The sequence below is a fragment of the Triturus cristatus genome, chromosome 3_1 (genome assembly GCF_964204655.1).
Source record: "Triturus cristatus chromosome 3_1, aTriCri1.1, whole genome shotgun sequence".
Classification (NCBI taxonomy): Eukaryota; Metazoa; Chordata; class Amphibia; order Caudata; family Salamandridae; genus Triturus; species Triturus cristatus.
In genome coordinates this window covers 519,844,053-519,869,735 of record NC_140583.1, presented here as the reverse complement: position 1 = coordinate 519,869,735, position 25,683 = coordinate 519,844,053, and the positions used below count along the sequence as shown (strand labels likewise).

Here is a 25,683-nt window from a genome sequence, read left to right as displayed (position 1 = left end):
TGCTGTATGTGAAGTGTGGGTGTAGAGCTATTCGCGTAGATTGGTGTAGAGAAATGTGCATATGTGAAAAGTGAGTATTAAAATGGACTAAGTGGTATTTAATAAGCAAGTCTACTTGTCTGATTAAAAATGTGGTGGCTATCTACACCCACACTTCACATACGGCATTGGAACAAAAGATCTCTGATAAGAAAGTGCATAACCGTTGTTGAAATTCTTGATCCCAATAGGAGCACGTTTGCTGGACCTATAAGCTCTCCAGGTCCCTCTATTTGGATACAACTGAGATGAGAACTCCAGTCTGTAAGGTTCTGAGAAAGGTTTTCCCTGCAACAGGTTATTCCTGTTCCTCCAATGCAGAGAGCAGTGAGTGCTGGTCTCTACCAACACTGGGTGTTCCTAATAACCCACCTCTTCCTCAAGAAGGTGAAAATGTTCTCTGCTGAGGACATGTGCGTGTGGTGGGCTGTTGAGGAGTTGAGGTGTTCTAGGCAGTAGCCTTGATGAACTGCTGCAAAAACCCATTGGTCTGATATGATTAACTCCCAGTGAGAGAGGAAATCCTGTATTCTCTCCCTCAACAGGAGATTTTTGATTGGGAGGGGGTGAGGAGTTGACAGTCATTGCTTAAAGGCTGAGTCTCCTCTACTGAAGCCACTTCTGCCTTTCCTTCCGTTTTCCCTGCACTCTTGATGTGTCCCCAACCAACCTGCTAGTGGAAGGTGTACTGCTGTCTCTGGTAGGACTGGGGTTGATCTGGTGATGTAGCACTAGCTTTTACTCTGGACTGTTGCTTGCAAAAGGAACCTCTTGCAGTGGAGTTTGAAGGGCATCCACAGACTTCGCAGTCTCAGTGTCTTTTATCCTGCATAGCATCTTGACAATCTGGAGCCATAGAGATGATCCCCATCATACAGGAGATGGATGGACTTTGGGTTTGAACCCGGAGAGGCAAAGACAGATGTGCAGTCTAAGGACACTGGAACTGGACTGATCCTGCTGCTGTTGGCTGTGTCCACTAGCAAAACCAAGAGGGGTATACCCAAATAACCCTTAAATACCTGGGTACGGACACATAGTTATATACAAAGGAAAAAAGGTATCAAGGAATCAATACTGATCAATTTTATGAGTCGAGCACATTTAATTACCCTCTCAAAAATAATTAATATTTAAAGTGAATATATCAAAATCAATTTACAACACACACGGGCAAGGCGCCATTTCAAAGAGAAAGCACATGACATATCACAATACAAATTACATGACATTGACATCATAAAACATATACAAAAAAACAACAATAACCCTAAAGATATTATTCGTACTAGTGTCCCCCTTAAAAAATTATGGGCGATCCACTTAGAGGTAGTCCGACGTGAGACACTACAGGGCTAATAAACTAGTTGGCCTAGCTCTAGTGTAACACAACAAGATTTTGAGAATCACTATCAGTCCTGTGACTCCTCCTTCAAAGTGTCGACGTGCCCACGTTTCAGCCTGATCTTCTTAGGCCTCTCCAGGACAGGGGTTATACAAAAATGTCCACAATAATTAGGGCTCGTGAGGTCCCTCCCGCTGAAACAAATTACAGCGACCAGGGGGCTCAACCTTCCTAATAGGTGGGGCACACCCTCTGCAAAAGATTCTTAATACTGGCAACCTCCCGAATTAAACAGGAATACGACTTCAAGAATAGGTTGCTCGATGGAAGTTAACCACGCCGCCCGAATGCATCCGCAATACGCTGTGTCCACAACATCAAGCTTACAATAAATGTTGCCATTAAAGATGGCCTTGCCCTGGAACAGCATCTCCTCCTCAGTCTTCCTGTACTCATCTGGCCAGTGCCAGGCGAGTTCCTGCATCTCCTCACACTGAGTAGAGACATTTTAAGGCATAGGCATAGTTGGCAATTACTCAGAGCCCTCATGTAAAAGTGAACTTTTGTATATTTGACCTCTGATTTTTCCATTTCTCTGTCTGTAACCCTCTCTCCTCTGCCTACCTCTACCAACGACTCAGTCTCTTTACCCAGTGTTCTCTTAAGGAGTTTTAGGAAAGACATTTCAACTGCTGTGTGACCCTGTTAAAGTAGAACATATAATTTATTATTGTTTGACATCACGGAAGGCAAGAATTATCTTGAAATGTGAAATAAAATTCACATTTGTTCCATACAGGGGCCCCAAAAATATTTCTTGTGCGGGGCCTCGAAATACTTTATGAGGACACAGACCTGCCGTACCTGAAGAGGAGCCCAACAAAATGTGCTATTCACCAGTGTCTTGTCTCTAATGCTACCCTCTTCCCGGAGTGCCAAGCCTCTCACTCTCCTTATCAGACAAAGGGATGTACCCTGTGGCCTGGTTGGAGGATAACTCACAAGCAATGTGTTTCTTTGGTGCCATCTCCAGAGGTACTTCTGAGGAGAGTTCTTCTTTGAAAGCAAGCTTTCTCTTATGAGGGAGTGTCTCTGAAGTTCTTGGCACAGTTAGTTTCCCTGAAATTCTCCTGGTGATGGGGACAGTAAAGAGAGACTTCTGCCTGGCACAGAGTTCCACTTGCAGCGATTGTACAGTCAGTACCTTCGATACCAAGATCAGTGAAGCTTTCGTTGTTGGTGGATCTTTGCAACTGGCTTTGGTGGTGCCTTCAGCATCAACTTTGGGTGTGATTGGGGGTTCTTGGCACCACTGAATAGAGTTGAGTTCTATGGCGGTGAGGCTCGGTACCCTTAGGCGGAAGCTTGGTAAATTCTGAAGCCTTCCCTTGTTGCCTACTGGAGCCCAAAGGTGGCAAAGGCCGTGGAGGCAGCATTTTTATTTTTGTATTTGTGCTCAGGACTCAATGATAGACTCCCGCAGAAGCGGTGCTCTTCTGCAGCATGGGACCGTGAGTTTTCCTGGCTTGGTTGCGTGGATCTCAGAGATTGGTGTTGTACTTACAACCCTCAGTGTCGTCTTGCTTTGAGGTCCAGATGTTATCAGTGCTGGTTCCAGGAGTTATTCCTTGCGTTCAGAGCCACTCGAGTAAACAGTCTAAGGAATGGGCAATGGCTGCGCTGACTGGAATCCTGGATGAACCCGTCTCATCACCTGCTTCAGCCCAAAGAGGTCTTATTCAGCGTAAATGTCCAGAGTCTTGAAAGATATACGGTAGTACATTTTGCGTGGTTCCCAATGTCTTTCTCTGCTGTACCTTTTGTCTTCTTGAAATGGAAGGTAAGGCAGAACTCACAGGAGGTGTTGTAAAGGGAAGAGGTAGAAGTTGCAGATGTCTTATGATCTGACCACGGAACGTTTGAATGGCACTAGGGGAAATTTTTGAAGCGTATCCACTCCAGCAATATCTTTCGGCGCAGTCCCCAGTATCGGTCGAAGGACAACATGCAGGGAGAGCAGTGGCTGCAAGAGCCTCAAAGCAGGAGTTGATTCCTACAAAGGGGTCCGGTGGGTTAGCGCAATGATTAACAGTTGAAACACGGACTGTTCTTCTGAAGCATGTGTGTTGAAATTCAACAGTACTAGCCCGAGAAAGATGCATGGTACATAACTAATACAGAACCTACACGTATACATCCAAACCAGTTGACAGAAAAAAAACCAATCTAATATGGAGTCAGTACCTATGCACACAGCCGACCAGAGGAGGGGTCACAGCATATCTTGCGACTCAAAACACTTCTTCAACGAAAAACATTTACAATCGCCCTAGCCCAAAACTAGATGGTAGGAGTATGCAGAGCATGTGTATCTACAGCCACACATGCTATGAGCTAATTTCATAGGGGCAAAGGGAGTGACCCTGAAAAGAGAAACAGTATGAGCAAGCTTAGCAGGAGATACACCGTCTAACATAGAATGAAGGTGTGCATTTATGAACAGACCCATGGTGTAAAACAGAGGAGTTAATGTATGCGTCAACCTTGGTGTGGGACAGGAAGAGCTGGAGGAAATCTAGGTATTCCTGAGGAGTTTCAGAAACCAAGACATCCACAGACTGCAGCGGACTACTGGGGAAAGGAAAAAATATATGATTCAGTAGGAGGCAATCAGTTTAAAATGCGATGGTAAAGTAAGTCTAAAAAAGATCTGCCAAGACAGATTTCATGACATAATTTGGAATTTGTTGCCATGTCATAGCCGGTGGTCAGATGACCTGGATCAATGCCCTCAACCAAAAATTCTAATTGGGACGGGGACACCAAATGGCTTGGCAAAAAAAGAAGATTAGGAGACTGAAAAGCTCTTACATCGGATTCCTCCTCAATGTCAGCTTTGGAAAGGTCAGTAACTTGAGGGGTTGAGTAAGGCTGTGGCACAGCCTTCAGAGGCAAAATGTTACTTCACAAACAGTTTAACTTGATTACTACTATTGTGCCATTAACCTATCTTTTCCTTATCTTATTTTTGTGCTTCCTGTGATGGTGCACTCCAGAAGGTTGGTCCAAGGTAAGTTCTGGAGATTGTATGTGTTTTCAACAGAAGACACAATATGACTATTTTTTTTCTTAAAACCCTTTTTGACTAATTCTTATTCAAGAATGGCTACAACCAGGTTGTCCAAACCAACCTTAAGTAAAAAATGCATTTCTTCTGGTGCGTTTTCAGTTTTCTTTTTTTTAAAGGGGGTCAGGTTATCCTCTTACCCCCCCCCCCCCCCCCTTTGTTCTTTGTCATGATGTTTCATCCACCCGGTCCATTAAAGCACCTTGCGGTGCTTCACTGACTTTTTCTCCCAGCCTCTTATTTCTTTTTGTCTAAACCCTACAACTTATTCCCTTCTGCATTCCCCCCATCCTCACTTCCCACCCCCTTTTCTATTTTCTATTAATAGCTGCGTGCTGTTCTTTTTTTAGTTAATAAAATACCAGTCTCCCTTTCCCACAAAAGTAACATTGTTTTCATGAGTGAGATACTTCATAATTGTGGCATTTCTCCAAAATGAATTTTAGTTTGCCTGATTTCGTCAGGATGGCTTTCTTCATTTTGGAAAATCGTCATAATGACAGTATACTGGGCCTGGTACCTGTCTAGTCTCAGAGTTGCCTACACCTAACCCTTAATCTGCCATGTTGTCCATCATGTGGATCCCAGTAACAGCGAGGGACTTCACAGAGATGTTTGCTGCATCCTTACTGGATCAAGGTCACAGAGGTACTAGTGGATTGGAAATAGACGCTTGGCCGGAGTCTTATGCAACGTCTGAAGGAAGAGAACTGGCACAAGACTTACAAGCCTTTTTATGGTATTTGGCTTTGAAGCTTGCTAAGCTGTGCAGCTCTCCAAGCTATATTGGAATGATGATGAGGCAAAATCACTCCTCTGTAAAAGCTTCACAATCTTGCCTGAGGTGAAAGAGTCACCCAACACTAAAGGAGGGTGGGTCTTGTCCAACCAAATGATACTCAAAATGTGCGTACCCAGAGGTTGTCTGTCTCTTGAATAGCCAACTGCAGGTACTGAACCCATGAGTGATTTCACACAGGTACATATAGGCTTTGCTAAATCAGAAAGTATATCTGAACCCAAGATTCACTTTCAGGAAAAACGGTCAGCTTGCATCTTACTATGAAGCTGAAGGTTTCTTTCAAAATAAACAGGGGAAGCTTTCTGAGAAGCATTTGGAGAATCCCAGCAAATAAACAGACAAACATTTCACAAACAGATAGAGAATTAAGCCTAGACATGATGGAAAGGAATGCAAACAAGGGATCACTGCAATATTTGTGGCAACAGCATATTGTAAGAAGGTTTGTACTGTCCTCCTTGCAACACAGGAGATCTCCAACAACTTAGTATGATGTAAGGAGTGCAAAACAAAAGTATAATGGATGGACTATGGTTAAACACTGGCATAGCAGGTGTCGACCGCAACAGAACCAAATAACCACAAAAAACATAGCCAGGCAAAATTCATAAAAGTAAGCCTGCTCTTCATTGTCACTGGTGCAGGTGTAACAGTAAGTGTATAGCACTTATGTTCCGCAACATCTTTAAGCTGCGATGCTAGGTGGAACAAGCTGCAAAATAATAATTGACCACATAGTGGTCATGTACAGTCCTCTCTGTATTCAGGACCATGAAAGTACTTATAATGGGTGTTTTCTAACATCTATTATCCCAGAATTGGAAAGCATAGGGTTAGCATTAAGGAGAGAAACGCGATGCTCCCGTCGAGGTTTTGCTAGGTATGCAAGAGTCCTCGGAGTGACTGCATCACTGGGCTGCACCACTCTATGTTGCAAATATTCTAGGGAATCCCGCTGACGGACATCATCCAGACCAGGCTGCTCTTCACTTGGTAAAGAAGACCTCCTCCATGTTGGAGGCAGCGGCACATGTACCAGGTCCCGGTTCTCCTCCCTGGGCTTTTGATTTCTTTCACCAACTGCAAGCTGCACATTCTGCTCAAACATTGCACCAGTACCACCCTGTACAAAAGGTCCAACAGCAGTTGTCTGTTTGTCTCCTGGGTGAACAATCCTTCCATCCAATCCAATCTCTGAGAAGAAAGAAAAAAATATATATGAAATGCATTCAAACAAGCCAAATCAAAATTAAAGGCTCTAAAAAGAAGATTTTCCAAAAGTTCTAAGTTCAGCCAGAAAATGTATACACAGGCATATACATCTTTTACAAGCACCATCCAATACGCATTACATTTACCTCCAAAATGATAACTTATGCTCAGAGTACTATAGTGACTTATCCTTTGGCCTTATATACATGTCTAGCATAAAGGTTTGAGGCTTCAACAGAAAGACTACTTTATTTTCGTGTCTACATCTCGTCCACTATCAAGCCTAGCCCCTCCCAAAAGTGACTCTGAGAAACTTTTTGCAAAGTGGACTCATCCGGGAATCTAAGATTCAGTATCTTTTATGTGTAGACTGATAGTTTTTCATTTAGAAACAAAACGATGCATTAAATAGAGGACTCTCCTTTCACAATATCTTAAAGAAACAAGTTTCTTCTGGCACAGACTATCTAGCCACAGACTCCCCATCAATTGAATATTGAATATATCCCATAGGAGTCAAACCGGATCTGGTAGCTTTTCTGTAGTACTTCTACGCACTGGTATGTGGCGCCATGTGGCTCCACACGGATTCCATTCTGCCCCAGAAAGGACATGCACAGGTGGACAGCGGATGGAGTCAAACCAGATAGTCCTGCAGAACTGAGCAAGCAAAGTGCCCTTCTCTGCGGACTTGGCTGTCCAGAAAACAGTGGTTTGTAATTGTATGGAGGGATGCCCACATAACTGGCTGGCAGATGTCTAGGATAGGGAAGCCAGATGCTAACGAAGTGGTAGCAGCTTTTGCCCTAGTGGAGTGGGCACGCAACCCTTCCTGATGCCGCTTCTTTGCCAGTGCATAACAGCATGAAATGTTAAGCTTCTGCAGAGCCTTGCCTTGTTTCTGCTCCGGCGAACTCAACAAAGTTGTGATCACCCACCCGTGGCCTTTGGTACGATCGATGAAGAAGCCGAGCGCTCTCTTAGGGACCAAGTGATGGAGCCTCAGAAGGGTGAGGTGGAGGACAGAATGCCAGCAGAGTGATGGAGTGTCCAACAGGGAATGCCGTCACAACTTTCGGGAGAAATGATCCCCTAGTACATAGAACCTGCTCGTAGGGAAGAATGTGGTGTATGGAGGATAAACGCACACAGGCTGAAGCTCACTCACAAGCTGTGTGGAAGTGATGGCGATCAGTAATATAACTTTGATGGCGAGAAGCCGTAAAACACAACTGTGGAGCAGCTCGAATGCAGTACACCTCAAATACGTAAGGACAAGATTGAGGTCCCACTGGGGCATCACAAACTCAGACTGGGTACCCATGTTGCAGTCCTTAAAAAAAAAAAAAAAAAAAAAAAAAACGCATCATAACAGGTGATTTAAATAAAGAGAGCTGATCAAGAAACTGTAAGAAAGCAGAGCGGGCCGAAAGAACCTTTCAAATTGCGCAGGGTAAGGCCTTGCCAGGCAAGAGACAGCATAAATAACAAAACATCAGACAGATTGACAGTGAGGGGATAAATCTGGCGAGCACCGCACTAAACCACAAACTTGTCCCAACAACCGATGTATAGTTTTCATCATGGGATGCCTGGCTGCCAAAACGAAAACCACCTCCTGAGAAAGGTCAAAGATGTTCTGCTGCCACCGCTCAATCGCCACACACAAATGTGGTGATTGAGAAGGCCACGGTGGAGAAGCCGGCCATTCCGCTGCAACAGCAGCTCCTACAGGAGGGGCAGCCTGATTGGCTGACAGATGCTTAAGCCCAGGAGTTCTGGGTACCATACTCTCTGTGCCTCGTCCGAAGCCACTAGGATGACTTGTGCCCGGACTGTCCTGATCTTCTCAGGAACTCAGGGCAAAAGTGGTATTGGCTGTAAGGCATGCAGGAGTCCCGCGCTCCACTCGAGGCAGAACACATCTCAGAGTAAAAGATACCTTGAAAACTCCAACGGGCAGCTGCAAATTCTTTACCTTAGAATTATTCCCAGGTGTCAGACTGGATCCAGAAATTGTGAGCAGTACCCCTGTGCGCCGGCAGGTGGCGTTGTTCAGTTTTGTGTGGCCTCGTCGGCATCATCCACGTCGGAAGTGAGGTGCACGGTGTAGGAAAGAATTCCTTTTTGACATGGTCGTCCCCACTTTTTGTCTGGTAACTGATGTGATTTTGACTGGAAGTGCACTGGGTTCCTGCTAACCAGAGATCTTTCCCAAAACTGTACAATTGTTTCTCCAATTGGAAAAACCTAGTAAATAGTACACTGATATCTAGGGCTTGAGGTACTAAAGAGGGTCCCCCTAAGGGTAGCACCACCCTAAGGGACCTCTCACCAAGCACATGCAAGGCTGCCATTGCAGGCGGACGACTAGGGTATAGTCAAAAGGTGAGGACTCTGCAGCTAGAAGTCTCTTTTAGAAATCTACTAACTGCATTCGTGTCCAAAAGTACCTTCTTTTGAGCACACTACTTTGTTGGCTTCTTAAAAAGAACCCTATGGAAAAAGGCTGGGACAGTCCTGTTTGCAGCTGCAAAACCGATGAATTGTGATGAGTGATCCAACTATCATAGTTGGATCTGGAAAGTGGGAGCATCACAGCTACAGTTTTATCATCCTCCCCCAAGAAATATAAGCCTTTCAAACATTACAATAAATATGGGCTCCTCTCGCATAATCACAAAAAGGGTTCAATGGAAATTTCCAACCAACAGAAACAAAATCTACTGGCCACATAGACCAGATGAGTTATTGTTTTAACGTCTATAACCTACCTTTTGCTTCCAGTCAGTGAGGATTGCACAGTCTACCTATTTCACTAGTAAACAAGGCAAAATCAATATTATGTCTCTCTTGAAAAACCATGCTTGGAAAGTCACAGATAGTATTCCCCTTTATTTACTCTACCCTTGTGGAACACATACCATGCACAGGCCCCACTGAAAGATATTTGCAAGACCTATTTGCATAAGTTGTTTAGGAATTCGCAATAGAGCTTTGGTGTGCATCCCCATGATCCACTTTGAGGCCACATCTCTCTTAATAAGCACTAATAACCAAGCACTAAACGTAAACCTGATCATTTTAAAGTTTTATTTCTCCCTTTAATCTTAATCATAAATATGTAATGCAGTAGCTAGTTTCAAACAAAAAGAAAAAAAGAAAATACGTCGGAAATTCTGCAGGATGGCTATTTTCCAAGCATAGCTCTCTCACCACCACTCAATGATAGCAATGTTTTTAGCATTCTGGTGAAATTGCAAACAGAATGGACCACCCACCTACACTCTTCCGTTTGCCCTGACAACCTGGCGAATTCTGGGGATGTGGAATCACTTTGGTCAGTCTCAGACTCAGCTCTTGGTGGGCCCATTTGTACCAACCAAGCTCCTGCTCTAGCATTTTGATCCTGACTTCATATTGTCGCTTGCTGCCAGCGATACCTTCACCCATTTGTTCTGAAATTATATTAAAAAAACATACAGCTTTTTAAAAAAAAGACATTCCATCATGTAGACATTTAAGAAATGTATTTCATACCATTAACATTCCACATTGTACAATTTAGGCTATGAAACATAATACTGAAATACATACACATTTCCTTAGTCTTATAGCTCGCACAAGCTACATGCAGAGTAAAAAGACGGCATTCATATCACTTCTGTTGTCCATCAGTCAAAAAAACACATTGTTGCACTGTCTTTAACCCCTTCAGCGCTGCGCGGATTTCCGCGCAGTGCTGAAGGTTCTGAGCGCGGGCGGGGCCATGACGGAACGGTTCCGTCATAAGCACAGCCCAACCGACGTGCATGACGGAACCGTTCCGTCATAAGCGTCGAAGGGGTTAAGTAACAGTTTGTTCGCTGTCAACATATCCTAAAGTGAGAACTATAAAAAAAAAATCTGGTTTACAAACAAATGCAAGTAAGAGACAAAGATTTCCTAGTGAGGTAAGTCATCAACATATCAGAATAACAGAGGCAATTAAACAAACTGCATTTGCCACTCTAGTTGTTGCATTAATTTAGTCCCCAATCATGTATCCAATCAAATAATCAAATTGCATGCTAATGGTGAGAGGAAACCGCAGAGGTACTCTCCCCTTTTCAAAGACTTACCTACATGAAACAAGGGAGTGCAACAGCATCTCATGGCAGACCTTGCCCATAAAAATGAAAAAAAACTTAGCCTCCTGTTTCCTTATCACTTTATTGTGCATATGGGTGCATTTGTTGCAGAGTTCTGCTGGAGGTCCAGGTACCGCATGCAGACACTGAGAAGGGTACAAACATCTGCAGCATTTGCAGGACTGAAAACCAGATATTTAAGTTTTGGCATATTCACAGGACTCTGCTCAAACAGGTAACCATTTTTGATAAAACACAGAAAAAATATAGAGAAGCTACAAATCCTTGTCACAAACGTGTATTCAATTTTTCACTGATATTTTCCAAGGCAGTGTGTAGCCACAGCTGAGGCTTCAAACCACCAACAAGCAATACATGTAGATGTTGCTATTAACTAGATTTGGTCTGGAGCCGTTAAATATTCACAAGGTGAGGTATCCATCACAGCTTACATTTGAAGGGATTACTGGAAATCCAAAGGAATTCTACACGAAAATCAACCATGTGAGCAGATCAAGGGGTGGGGAGACAACAGGCGATTACCTTTTTTCCATCGATTACAGCCTTGAAGTTAAGACGAAGTAAATAGTATACATTTAATTTTCCATAAACAGTGATTTATGTCACATGCATATGTTCTCTATAAAAGCTGTTGGCAGAGAAGTATATTTGTTTTCTTTCTTTAAGAAAAATGCATTTTTATTACAACTGTGTATAACATTTACACCTTGACCCACCTCTATGTCCTTTTTATAAATGCTTATCAGTTGCCATAAACAACTCTGCAAGTAACATTTTGCTTTGCTGCTTTACTGACATGAAATCGGAAAAAGAAACATTACAGTGAATCCTGTGCCTTTTACCCTTTCATATCTGGGTGGGCATGCATACCTGCATCTGCAAGCAGTGACGGCTGCATCCTCTAAGAGATCACAGTCGTCTTCATTTTCTTTTTTATTAGGGACCTGCACTTGTATGTCTCTGCATTATGGACCATTACAATACCCACTTCACCAACCCTTACTCTGAGGCCTTTTCCTGGGGTCCCAAGGATGAGCTGTTACTGGGAACCATTCTCTGTTGAGACGGTTTCAGAGCCACATCACTGGTGCGCTCAAACTGGATGATAATGTTACTCCCTTTAGGAATTTGACTATCAGGGTATTAAGGAGAGGCAGTCAAGGCTTATTCTAGAAAGTAGAGTTGCTCAGGAACTCACACTCTGTACAACACAATAAATACTATGCAATCACAACGGCTAGTCAAGTGTTCTACTTAAACAAGCATTGGCAAAGCCAATGGCCTCGCTCATGAGAGTTATTGACTTTGGCAATGCTTTGTAGCCATGCTGTACAGCAACACTGATTTTTTGCACTGTGGCTACAAAGCTTTCTGAAATGAGTTGTAGCCACACTGCAAAGCATCTATGCCGCTGCACAACATGGCTACAAAACATTGCCAAAGTCAATCTCTCTCATATGCGAGACCTATTGGCTTTGCCAGTGCTTGTTTGAATACGAGGTATAAAAACAAAGTTTTCAAAAAGAGCAGTATAAATATGTGGCTGCAAATAGATAGAAAATTTCCTGAAAAATTGCATTTTCCCCCTGCAATTTTAACGTAAAACAACAAGGATTTGTTTACATTTTAAGTACTTCTGTGCTGTAAAGGCACCGCGTCATGATCCGGTGGCTTGTTTTAGGAGGGCTTGGCTGGCAGCTGGAATAGCAGCTTTGCTTGGTGAGATTGGAAGGGGAGGGTGAGTGAGCACACTGCAGTGGAGCACAGGCCAGGGAAAGAAACATCAGCTCCCTTAGAAGCAAAAAACAGAAGGTGTTAAAATGGATTCATGGGTCATTTTGCTTTTATACTGTGCCTTATGTCAACCAACTGTGATTCATATTGAGATGCCAATAGGGTAAAGGAAGGGGCGTTATAGCCAGAACAGCCGACTTTGGAACTGCATAACCAGATTAGAGTCTCGGCATTGGATCAACATACTGCGATTCTGAACAAATCACCTAATCGCCCGGTGCTTAAACAAACAGGAATGTACATTGTTTAATGTGTCCCTGTGCCTAAATAAAAACAAAATTAAAAGCATTAATGTAACTGGAGCTCATGTAAAGCGCTCCTATACCTTCAAGTAAAGTTCGCTCTGTAGAACACTGCAAAAAAATGGAATAAATAAAAACACCAGGGAGGGAGCAACATCAAGAAGGAGATAGGAGGGAGGGGAAAGAAGCACCAGGCACAATGGGGAGTGGGGAGGGTTGAAAAAAAGGAAATAGTACCTAAAACATAGCGCAAGCAGAGGGCATCCTCGAAATCAAGTGGAAGCAATCTGTACTTGATTTGTGCTCCAGGAAGGGAATGAAACTGACAGCTTAGCCTCTGCTGGTCAATAAAGAGGCACCAACGCAGAGTGACAAAAGAGCCAACAAATGGTAAGCAATGGGCAGGCTGCAAGCCCCTTGTTATATACAATCGTCTTGCAAGCGAGAGCAAATGCGCAAGCAGTGGATGCGCTGTGGCAGGCTCAACCTAAAACTCAGAACCTAAAAAACAGATTACAATGGAAGTACACTAGTATAATGTCCATGCTCCTTAGGAGGGACAACCAGACGAAGAGGAAGGAAGCCTGCAGCAGCTCACCATTAAATATCAAGCAAATGAGAGTGACAAAGAAGCCAACCAATTAAAAGCAAAGGGCGGCCTCTGAGCCCAGTGTTAGAAAACCAAAAGTCTCAAAGATACAGTGCATGCGCTGTCTAGGCGAGACCTGGAAATAGCCACATCAGAATCTAGTCTGCAATGGAGATGTCTGAAAAGTTACCCCAGCGCAACCAGAAAGCGACATAAGGAGGTACTGATGGCAGATTCTGCGCTATTCAGATGAAAAATAAAAACAACAAAAGGGTATAATAATTGAGGAGTAAAACAATAAATGGCATGTAAATTTGTGAAGTACTGGGAATTTAAAGCCCAGCGGTGCAGGGGAACACACCCTATGACTTCGGGTTCTTGCCTGTTTCAGACCTACAGAAACACAGAGTCTTCTGGGTGAAGTCAGAGATCAGTTTATTGGCTGCAGACCAATTACAGGTATCCGAGAAGTACAACAGCATGTATGTTCTCAGGAGACTGCTAAAGTTACAGAAACGGGCTTCTTCTTAAATACAAAATATCATGCTTCAGGCACACATTCCTTGGTTTACGATATGGCCATATAAATGTATACATTACAAACGAAAAGGCAGAGTCATGATGACCATCCCACATTCCAGTTAAGCCAGCCCACAATTATTTACCCAGCAAGGCTCAGATCCCACATCAGATATCAATAGGCCCCAATAAACACGAGCATCTCCTGTTTGGAAAACAAGCCATAAAGCAGGAACAGTCAGGTGTTAAAGAGATAAGCTGGAGGCTCGTGTGGGATGAAAAGGCTTTATGGTGTGTCAAACCCTGATGCTAATCACAGGTGGAGCAAAGGACGGGGAGCTCGTGAGACCGGACTGACCTGGGGCAGCGGGGCCAAGCTGCCCAGGTCACAGAGAAGTCAAAGGAAGGCACATGTGCTCTAAAGGCCCATATTTGCTCGTAATATGTAGCCTATGTGAGGGCAACCATAAGAGGGCCACCGCTCTAAGATGAACCCACTAGTGATGTATAATAACGTATACACAGTGCATTCATAGCCAGAACGTTATATAAAGCACTTGAACATACCGCATTGACCATTCGCGGTTCGCTAATACCGGGATAGACAGGGGTAGGGCCCTGCCTCCTACACGGTCCCAAATTCTAAAGTACCACAGACCCTCCTTTTGCCCTTACATAGGCAATAACTATGCTCACATCAATCCGAGTCTAGGTCAATATTCACGAAGTCATGGAGATGTTGCTGTAGCATCATCCTATTACTTAGCTCGTCCCTCGATACAGGTTTCCTTACACATAATGTAGCACAGAGGCCACATATCGCAGGAGCACACTGTATGCACAGACAGAACAGGAAAAGCATGGCTAAGATCATCCCAATGACCATCAGAATTTTCCAACCCCAGGCAGATATCAGTTCCCAGAACCACCCCACCAGTGACCAATCTCCTTTATCCACGTGTTTGGATTCAGATATTTTATGCAGTTTAGAGATGGCTTGATAAACTGTTGGAGCGTTATCTGGTATGAAAATGCAACAACTAGATTGGATAACCTTACATACCCCACCGCGGTCTGCAAGTATAACGTCTAGAACCATACGGTTCTGCAAAGTCATGAGGCGATCCGCTTGGAGCTCAGCTGTTAAATTACCAAGGGCACCAGCCGTAACATTAACAGTGGATTCAACCACACAAGTCAGTTGTCTCAGGTTCCTACTATTGACCATAGGTCCCCAAAACGGCAGGAAACCCAAAAAGAAGTCTCCCGCTTCCTGACCGGCAGTATCCTCCTTACTAATCACGCCTCTCACAACTCTGGTCTTGTGATAGTCCGAGTCGGCAGTAAATGTTGGCGGTAACAGATTTGCAATATAACATGTGCCCGAGAAATCAGGGGGCAACCATGTATATGCTCGGTCACTGCAGACAAAATATGTACCCTTGGCAGCCAAAAACGCAGGGGAAAACTGTGACGGAAAAGTGTACGTTTCAGTACAGTCACTTCTCCCCAGTTGAGCTCTGGGATTCTGACCATTACCTTGTAAACAGAACCGGCCTATGTGGGGTACGACCCAAATTGGGGATGAAATTTTCCGCTGTCTTTCATCTAGACTAATACTATACCCCGTTGCGTTCCACCCTACATAAGCTCTCAATTCATCTTTGGGAATAGATGAGTATGCGTCGATATCTCTGCTCATATCGGCAACTCCTTTCATTAAAGCTTTATTTGTGCTAGGTCTGATGGAACGCGGTTGTCGCGGGGAGGAGGCGTCTAATGCAGAAAGAAACATGGTCTGGAATGCCCATGACGATCCATTGTAACTAAACGGCAGCACTAGATAAGGAATACCCTTATTAATGGTATGTGGCATTAAACCACACACCCAGCAATTGGTTGTATTCATGACTAGTTGGTGCTGGTGTAGGAGCTGAATAAACGAGTTGTTTACAAACTCTGATCGTCTAGCTTGTTCGTGTTCAGGCAGAGGGTGAAAAGAGTGTGAGGAGACAGTAGGAGGAGGTATAGGCTGTACAGTGGGTGCAATGGGCTCTTGAGAGGAGAAGAATACAAATCCTACGGTAAACACTACCATACTACATAGTATAAACAGACATAAAAATACAAAACGTTTGCTCTTCATTATTTTACACATTCTTGCTTTAAAGTTCATTTCCTCAGCGAGTCTCTCCATCTTGAAAAACTCCATCCTCTAATCGTGCCGCTCGCGGTGGGTGAGTATCTTCTGCTAAGGAGTACGCCTGTCGGTCCAGGGAACGCCCTAGACCAACCAGAACTGTTGACCTAACGTCTTCGGCCTGTACCCCAAAGTCTTGGCACCGCGACCCTGCGGCTGAACCCGGATGGTGGTTCGAAAAACAAAAATCAAGAAAGTCCTTCAGATGGGAGAGCTATGGTATCAAAAACCAAAAAGGTAAGGAAAAGAATATTTATTTGTCCATAGGCCTTGGTCTTAAGTTATAGTGGAGACAGCCAGGTACTGTCTGATCTTGAAACAAGAGTTCAGGCTCTGTGGTGTCCAATCGAATTGACGGTGGCACAGCTTCTTGCAAAATATCGTCACTCTGTTGTGCTGAAGTTGTGCCTCTTACGCGTGCATCACTGAACGGCACAAAACGAGGTACAGTGTCTGTTTCAGAGTCAGCTATACCCTCCTGGACCCACTGGTCATACGGCAGAGGCAAAGGGATCCTTTTGATGTGGGCGCCGTGGATCCAGTTCTTTTTCCCCTTTACTCGAACAGCTGATCTTGTAGACAGAAGTACGAGATGAGGGCCAATCCAACGGGGCTCATCGTTGCTTTTGCGCTGGAAATTCTTGATGAGCACCCATGTGCCAGGGTCGATAGGGTGTCCATCAATTCGTACAAGTAATCAAGCAGTACTGGATGTTCGATTTCGCTGAATTTCGTCAGTCTTGGCACACCCCATACATTGGCCGGGCGGCCAAAAACCACCTCGTATGGACTGAGTCCCACTCGTGAATGCACAGTCATTCTGGTGGATAGGAGTGCTAGAGGCAGAGCGTCAGGCCATTTAAGACCGGAGCTCGCCTGGATTTTGGCCAGCTTGAGTTTTAGAGCGCCATTGTAGCGCTCTACTAATCCAGCTGATTGGGGGTGATTTGCAGCGTGGAACTTTTGCTTGATCCCTAACCCCTCACACACATTCTTCATCCCTCGTCCCACAAACTCAGTCCCATTATCACTCCACACCATTCTTGGCATTCCAAACCTAGGAAAAAATTCCTTCACAAGGGCTTTGGCTGTGGATAGAGCAGTGTTGTCCTTTAGGGGATAGGCTTCTATCTATTTTGAAAAAGCGCAAACAACAACTAATACATACTTCAAGTTGTTGCACCTTTCCATGTGGATAAAATCTAGCTGTAAAACTTCAAATGGATATGATGGAGGCGCAAACTGACCAGCTGGAGTTGGGGTTCCCCTACCAGGGTTGTATTTCAAGCATACCATACAATTCTTGACCACATTCTCTGCACACTTTGGAATTCCAGCATTCTGCCATACTGGAGCCAACAACTTACAGATTCCTTTCATACTGATATGTGCCATTCCATGTGCCATAGTAACCACTGGAAGCACATATGCGTCAGGTAACAACCAACGCCTATGTTCTGACAGATCAATCCAACAACCATTCTCATCCAATTTACCCGTACTTTCTCTCCACTTGCTCAATTCTTTCTCTGTGGCTTCAGCTTGAAGGGACTTCACATTCTCTATTGTGTTTTCACACATTCCAACATCACCAACCCATCTTGCAGGGCCTGCAACATACATTTGAGTCTTCACATCTTTTGCTGTTTCTTTCGCGACTTCATCAGCAAACGCATTACCACGACCAACATCATCAGTGATTTTCTTGTGCGCACTGCATTTCATAATCGCAACTTGTAACGGTAGGGTCAGCGACTCAAGGAGATCATTCACCAACTTGCCATTCTGAATCTTAGCTCCATGTGAAGGTAGGAACCCACGTTCTTTCCACAATCGCCCAAAACTATGAGCCACGCCAAAGGCGTACTGCCTATCCGTATATATGTTCACTTTCATTCCTTCAGACAACACGCATGCTCTTGTAAGGGCAATCAGTTCTGCTGCTTGAGCCGAATTTTGTGGCACACGTGCAGTTTCAACAATTGTATGCAAGGTCGTGATAGCATATGCAGCAGTCGTATCACCATTTGGAAGCTTGAAACACGAACCATCCACCCATAAAGTACCATCACACTCAGTCAGGGGAGTATCTTTAAGATCTACTCTCCCTTTCGTCTCTTCTTCTGTTCTGAACAGACAATCATGTTGCTCAATCTCATCTAGGTCTGCTGGAATTGGTAATAGTGTAGCTGGATTCAACGTGTTGCATCTCTTTATGTGTATATGATTAGCTAACAGTGTCAACTCATATCCGGATAATCGCGCACTAGTTAAGTGTTGTGTCTTGGTCCTGTTTAACAATGTGTCCACAGCGTGGGGAACCATAACAATCAGTGTATTATCCATCACTAGTCCAGCAGACTGTCGAATAGACATAGCTGCGGCGGCTGTAGCTCTCAGACAACTTGGCAATGCCCTCGCTACCGGGTCCAAGGTTGAAAGATATGCGCATGGAGGCGGTCTGTCGCCAAAAGGCTGTGTCAACACTGATAATGCGCAACCATTCTTTTCGCGAACATATAATGTAAAAGGCTTACTGTAGTCAGGGGTTCCCAACACAGGAGCTGAACATAATGCATTACGCAATTCCCAAAAACTTTTCTGACACTCTTCAGACCATGAGATAGGACTCGGTGTGTCTTTACATGTTAATGCTAACAAAGGTTTTGCCAGCAAGGAGAAATTTGGTATCCAGTGCCTACAGTATGAAGTGATGCCCAAGAAAGCACGCACTTCTCTCTGTGTTCTAGGCACACTTAACTGTGCATTGGCTTGAATTCTTTCTGGGGTCAGTTTCCTTCCCTCCTTCGATAAGAGATGACCTAAATAGGTCACTTCTTGTCGACAATATTGCATCTTTGAGAGAGACACTTTGTGATGGAAGGCAGACAAATGACACAACAATGACAATGTAGCTTCTTTGCAAATCTTTTCAGTGTCCGCGGCGATTAGTAAATCGTTCACATACTGAATGAGGGTAGCACCACAAGGTAAAACAAGTGCATCAAGCTGCGCTTTTAAAGCTTGACTGTATATTGATGGACTTTCACAGTAGCCCTGTGGAGCGCGTTTAAAGCGAAAGCTGCGACCTCCTAAACTGAAGCCAAAAATGTCTCTGCTCTCCTCTGCAATTGGGATGCTAAAGAAAGCATTCTTTAGATCGATCACTGAGAACCATGCAGCGGAGGCTGGAATCATAGTTAACAAGGCAGTTATATCAGGGACAACTGGAAACTGTGGCACAACAATCTTATTTACCTCTCTAAGATCAATCACAAATCTGTAAACAGGTGGCTGTGAAGGGTCCGTTCGTTTTAAGACAGGTAAAACAGGACTATTGCAAACGTTGCCTCTTGTCTCTTCAATTACACCCTTTTTAATCAAATCACTGACGATTGCTAACAATGCTTTCTGACCTTCATTGGAGATCTTATACTGGGGAATACGTGGCAATCTGACATTGGCTTTTAAAGTGACCACATATGGCGGTATTTCCAAAAGACCCACATCATTGGGACCAGTAGCCCAAAGGACATCCGGAAGGGATGACAACTCAGGCGGCATCGCATTCTTAGACAAATACATTGGGGAAATCACCTTCTTACCTAATGTAAGTTGTACTCCTGAGGGAGAATATAGCGTTGCATGCAATCTTTTTAGCAAATCTAATCCTAGTAAATTTTCACCACAACCTGTTGTTAGGATGAGGGGTGCTTTTAACTCGCAAGGTCCAACAGAAAGTGACATAGGACTAGAAATCGGGTTCCTAACTGGGGCGCCAGAAAAACCTACTGAAACATTTATTTCGCCAGACAAAGGCGCGCCAGGGAATTTTGAATGCATGATTGAACTCTTTGCAGCACCAGTGTCCAGCAGAAAGGGCTCCGTTACATTTGCTGTAGTTACTTCAACATAAGGACCGCTCTGATCCACTGGCACTGAAACAACTCCCTCTCTCCGTCTACGGCTGTCCTAGTAATCATCATCTTCTACATTGTCGCCTTCTGCATAATAATCATTATTGTAGTACTGAGCTGTATTACCAGTTGCATTGGCTTGCTGATCAAAGCTATTGATCGTATTTTGAGGCGGAAGAGGACACGCGTTCTGGGGAACATTTCCACGCCCCCTACCTCTAGGAACTTGTTGACCACCTCTACCTCTTGCGCCATACGTATTACTATTACGCTGCATTAATTTAGGGCAACTATATTTAAAATGACCTTCCTCTTTGCAATATGAACATTGGTTGGGACCTACAGGGATTCGTGGTTGATAATACCCATTCATTCGCTGATTATTCTAAAACTGTTGGGGTTGCTGATAGATACCTTGTGTTTGCCTATAATTATTCTGTCCTCCATGTGGTGGATAAGCCTGCTGCAAGAGGACCTTCGTTTTCAGTTCTTTCGTTTTCTTATCTGTTCTATCTTTCTCGTCTTTATCTCTATTTTCATAATACTGTGCAGTAGCCAGTATTTGCGCTGAAGAGGAAACAGCCCAAGAACTTTCTGAGTCTTTTAATTTCTTACACAACTCGGGAAGTAGATTCTGCACAAACTTATCCACAAATAATCGTTGGCCACCTTCAGTGCTCATGTCCTGACCACTGTGGTCGATAAACGTTTCTTCAAACCTGGTGAAGAAATCGGACACTGTCTCATCGTTCTTCTGCTTGCATGCGGACAATTTATCCCAATTTACGCGCATCGCAGGCATTATAGTCTTCATGTATGTAATAATTCTACCAGGGAGTTCTGCTACCTAAGGGTCAGGTTTCGCACCACCAACTTGGCCAGCATCTGCAGCAATGATATTAGCCCATGTGTTACCCAATTCTGCAGCGTGATGTACATTACAAATGGATCCCCATAAAGGCTGTGGAACCACATTCCCAAACAGCATATCTATGTCAGCCAGATTCATTACACATGATTCTGCAGTTTGTGATAACTCCTTATAATATCCTGTAGGGTTTTTACGGGGGTCAGGCAATGTCTGCTTAAGCGCTAACACTTCAGATCGTTTCCAAGGGACATGCACCCAAACACGCTGAAAATGAGCTAAGACAGGTGGAACAGCATTTGGATCAGCAGGTCTCCAAACTGGAGGAACCTCACGCATTGGATATTGGCGCGCTTTTACCTTCTTCCCCACAGAGAGTTCCTGTTCGAACAATGATTGCTGACAATCGCCATTTCTGAAGGACAGTAAAGTCGCAACCGCTTTATCTACATTGGGACCCACAATTGTACCTGTTCCAAAATCAAACCGTACTCGACACAATTCCTGTGGGTTTGGGTTTGAACCATTATCCTCCAATTCCTCACATAGGAATTCGCACATCTTGTCAAAGACATACCTCTGTGCTGGGGCATCCCATTGGTGAAAAACGTTAACAACTGATTCCACATTATAAAGTGAAGGGAAACCAATCCACCTACGCGCCAGATGATCCAACACCTCTTTCTCGTCGGGACCAGGCAGCTGACTACGCAGTTGCTTACGCTGTAAGCCGGGAGTCGCACTAGATGACCCAAAGAGAGACGACATTAAACTAGTAACTACATTAGCTAGTCGTTGTCGTGCTGAAGGAGAAGTTGAGGCGAAAACGGGGGGATAGACAGAGGGAAGAAAAACGGAGTCAGATACAGGTACCGGGGTAGTGCAAGAAGGAGCGCCAGGGGAGGCAGCTGATGTGCTAGGCAAAGTCGCAGGCAGCGCGGGGGCAACAGGTAACACAACTGGCGGCCCTTGAGAGGGCTGCACTGCAGGGACAGGAGCCAGCTGAGGAGGAGCTGGCGGATGTGGGAAGGCTTGCGGCATATTTACTGGAGGCTGCGCATTTACAAGCTGTGGAGGTGCGGTGGCATTTTGCGCATACGGGGGTGGCGAACTTAACAAATGGGACATTAGGGAATCTTTCTCTTTCTCTTTTGCCTCATCTTGCACAAAGGGTGACAAAACAGGGTAACATTTATCGATCCCTAGTTTGCGCTGTCTATGTAGCTGTTCATTCATTTGTTCCTCCTCATTATCTTTAAATTGCACAGCTGCTTGCATCATTGACATACCTCTTTCTTTTTTATTCCTTTTCGCTAGCTTAATTTCCTTCTGTTTGGCTTCCTTTCGCCATAGACGGAAGGAATCAAACATCGCCGGCCGGGCTTTCTTTTTAAACAATTTCACTTCCAAATTATCTAAGATATCTGTATCGAAACTACCATTTTGGGGCCATTTTAAAACACCGTCCTTTCTGGTGTATCGAATCCATACTTCATTATATGCAATGGGGCCCACGCCATGTTTTACATAAAGCTCATAAGTTGGAGTTCCAATTGGAGGAACCGGACATGAATCCTCTAACTGGAAGTCCCTTCCACAACCCAAACAAAACAACCTTCCAAATACACTAGCACCAGGCATCTTCGCTAACTAGTCTAGTTCCAAACTTCAAAGGATTATCGATTACGATAGTCTCGTGAATACACGAGTCCTCTGGCTTTGGCGTTTGCAAACTCCAAATCAAAATTATCCCGAAGGATACCAAACAAATTGGGAGACGCTCCACTTATACTTAACTGAATATCGATGATAAATGGCGTCACCAGAAGACTCTCTCAATTGTTTCTCTCTACCAAAATCGTCAAGGGTCTAAAACAGGGCGATTAATCAGGGCAGCAGTCCTTTGTAGCCGTCGGGACGCGGAGAACCTCGCAGAAAAGACTTTTGGACCACGTCGACATGCAGGGGTCGATGAAGTGGCGGCCTTCCTCCAGAATTTCCACACGAAGCTCCTCACGAACCTCTGGCTTGGACTGGTACCGCTGAAATCGTCCAGAGTTGGGCGCCAACTGAAGTACTGGGAATTTAAAGCCCAGTGGTGCAGGGGAACACACCCTATGACTTCGGGTTCTTGCCTGTTTCAGACCTACAGAAACACAGAGTCTTCTGGGTGAAGTCAGTGATCAGTTTATTGGCTGCAGACCAATTACAGGTATCCGAGAAGTACAACAGCATGTATGTTCTCAGGAGACTGCTTAAAGTTACAGAAACTGGCTTCTCCTTAAATACAAAATATCATGCTTCAGGCACACATTCCTTGGTTTACGATATGGCCATATAAATGTATACATTACAAACGAAAAGGCAGAGTCATGATGACCATCCCACATTCCAGTTAAGCCAGCCCACAATTATTTACCCAGCAAGGCTCAGATCCCACATCAGATATCAATAGGCCCCAATAAACACGAGCATCTCCTGTTTGGAAAACAAGCCATAAAGCAGGAACAGTCAGGTGTGAAAGAGATTAGCTGGAGGCTCGTGTGGGATGAAAAGTCTTTATGGTGTGTCAAGCCCTGATGCTAATCACAGGTGGAGCGAAGGACGGGGAGCTCGTGAGACCGGACTGACCTGGGGCAGCGGGGCCAAGCTGCCCAGGTCACAGAGAAGTCAAAGGAAGGCACATGTGCTCTAAAGGCCCGTATTTGCTCGTAATATGTAGCCTATGTGAGGGCAACCATAAGAGGGCCACCGCTCTAAGATGAACCCACTAGTGATGTATAATAACGTATACACAGTGCATTCATAGCTAGAACGTTATATAAAGCACTTGTACATACCGCATTGACCATTCGCGGTTCGCTAATACCGGGATAGACAGGGGTAGGGCCCTGCCTCCTACGCGGTCCCAAATTCTAAAGTACCACATTTGTGGACTTTAAGGGGTTTGCATGCAACAGAAAGGGCACAGTTGGTTTATCGTGGTTATGATTACAGAGTCCCTGGAGTGGAAAAGTGACAGGATATTGCAGGGTTATGTATATACACACATGCCACGCAGACTTACTAGTTATTGCAAAAGTCGCTCAAGGAGGGAAAATACAGAGCCTGAGGAAAGGCAATAGCGCCTGCCAAAAATAAAAAATATCACTTGCTGGGTGACAACATTGCATTCTCACATAAATGTCCCTAAAGAGCCAAAACTGAAGTCCTCATTTGATTTATGGAACACTTAAGGATTAAGAACAGGGCCATACATCACTGATGCGTTCCAGAAATAAGATCCCATCGTATTCAATGGAATTAGAAGGAAAATGCTTCTTACCAGTATGCATCTGTTCTTGGCATGTAGAGCTGCAGAATATCATACTGTTGCATAGATCGCCATCTGGTGTTGGGCTCGGATGCTTGCACCTTGTTGTTGTCTTGGAAGAAGTCTTTTGTAGTCACAAGATAGGTGACTCCTCCCTTGGACGATCGTGCGCATATGCATCGACTCCATCCTCAGATTGTTTTCCGCCATGATGGGAAATGATGGAGTTTGTAAGAAACAGAAAAGATGTCCATGTGAATGTATGCAAGTAAGGTAACACTGGAACAGATACAGGTCCCGGGGAGGCGGGTGGGCTTTTGTTATTCTGCAGCTCTACATGCCAAGAACAGATGCATACTGGTATGTAGCATTTTCCGTTCGAGGCATATGAGCTGCAGAATTCATACTGTTGCATAAACTGTACATCAGTGTCTCCTCTAGCGGTGGTCACCTGTATCTGCTGCAGTGGTTTGGCAAAGTGTCTTCAGAACATCCTGGCCTACAGAAGCCTGTTGCTTCGCCTGCACGTCCACACAATAGTATTTGGTGAAGGTGTGTGTAGTAGACCATGTCGCTGCTTTACAAATGTCCTCTAGAGGAATGTTCCCTAAGAATGACATGGAAGCCCCTAGTTTGCATGTTGAATGCACTCTGGGGGAATTGTTAATGTGCGTTTTGCTTTCTGGTAGCATATTTGAATGCATTTGACTATCCACTTGGTGATCCCAGCTTTGGAGATGGGATTTCCTTTATGAGGTGGAGAAAAAGCTACAAACAGTTGGTTTATCTTTCTAAAAGGTTTAGTCCTGTCAATGTAATAAAGTAAAGCTCTCTTGACATCAAGTGTGTGAAGAGCTCTCTCTGCTACGGAGTCTGGGTTTTGGAAAAACACTGGTAACTCCACCGATTGATTAAGATGGAAAGCAGAGATTACTTTTGGAAGGAATTTTGGATTTGTTCTAAGAACCACCTTGTTACGATTTATTTGTAAGAATGGTTCTTGTATGGTTAAAGCCTGGATCTCACTTACCCTTCTAAGAGAGGTGATTGTGACGAGGAAAGCTACTTTCCATAAAAGGAACTGTAATTCACATTTGTGGAAAGGCTCAAATGGGGGACTCTTTAGTCTAGTAAGGACAATGTTTATGTTCCACACCGGAGAGGGTGGCAGTCTGGGTGGAATTATCCTTATAAGGCCTTCCATAAAGGCTTTTACTGCGGGTACTCTAAACAATGACAAATGTTGTCTGTTTTGCAGGTAGGCGGCGAGGGCAGCCAGATGTAAACTTATGGATGAGTATGCAAGATTACATCTTTGTAAATGCAGTAAATCGCAAACGATGTTCTGAATGGAAGTATCTAGCGGGTCAATTTTGTTGCTATTGCAGTAAATGACGAATCGCTTCTATGTGGCTGCATAGCAAGCTCTAGTAGTAGGGCGTCTGGCTTCTTTGATAATGTTCATACAGTCCGGCGGGAGGTTAAGGTAACCGAACTCTAGGACTTCAGGAGCCAGATTGCTAGATTCAGTTGTGCTGGATCTGGGTGTCTTATCTCTCCATGGT

At 44.3% G+C, this 25,683-nt stretch overlaps 1 protein-coding gene across 2 annotated transcripts in view; it reads right to left on the bottom strand.

The window, feature by feature from the left end:
* Window positions 1–4,527: 4,527 nt before the first annotated feature.
* KIF7 (kinesin family member 7) overlaps window positions 4,528–25,683 on the bottom strand; it is a 448,976-nt gene continuing 427,820 nt past the window's right edge. Inside the window, exons 17-18 of one of the 2 annotated variants that reach the window (XM_085644436.1) lie at window positions 9,807–9,983; window positions 4,528–6,507 (exon numbers count right to left, since the gene is read on the bottom strand). In XM_085644436.1, the coding sequence (XP_085500562.1) occupies window positions 6,095–6,507; window positions 9,807–9,983 (590 nt within the window). In that variant the 3' untranslated portion in view covers window positions 4,528–6,094. The remainder of the gene's footprint in view (window positions 6,508–9,806; window positions 9,984–25,683) is intronic. The other variant, XM_085644435.1, reaches the window with a different exon arrangement.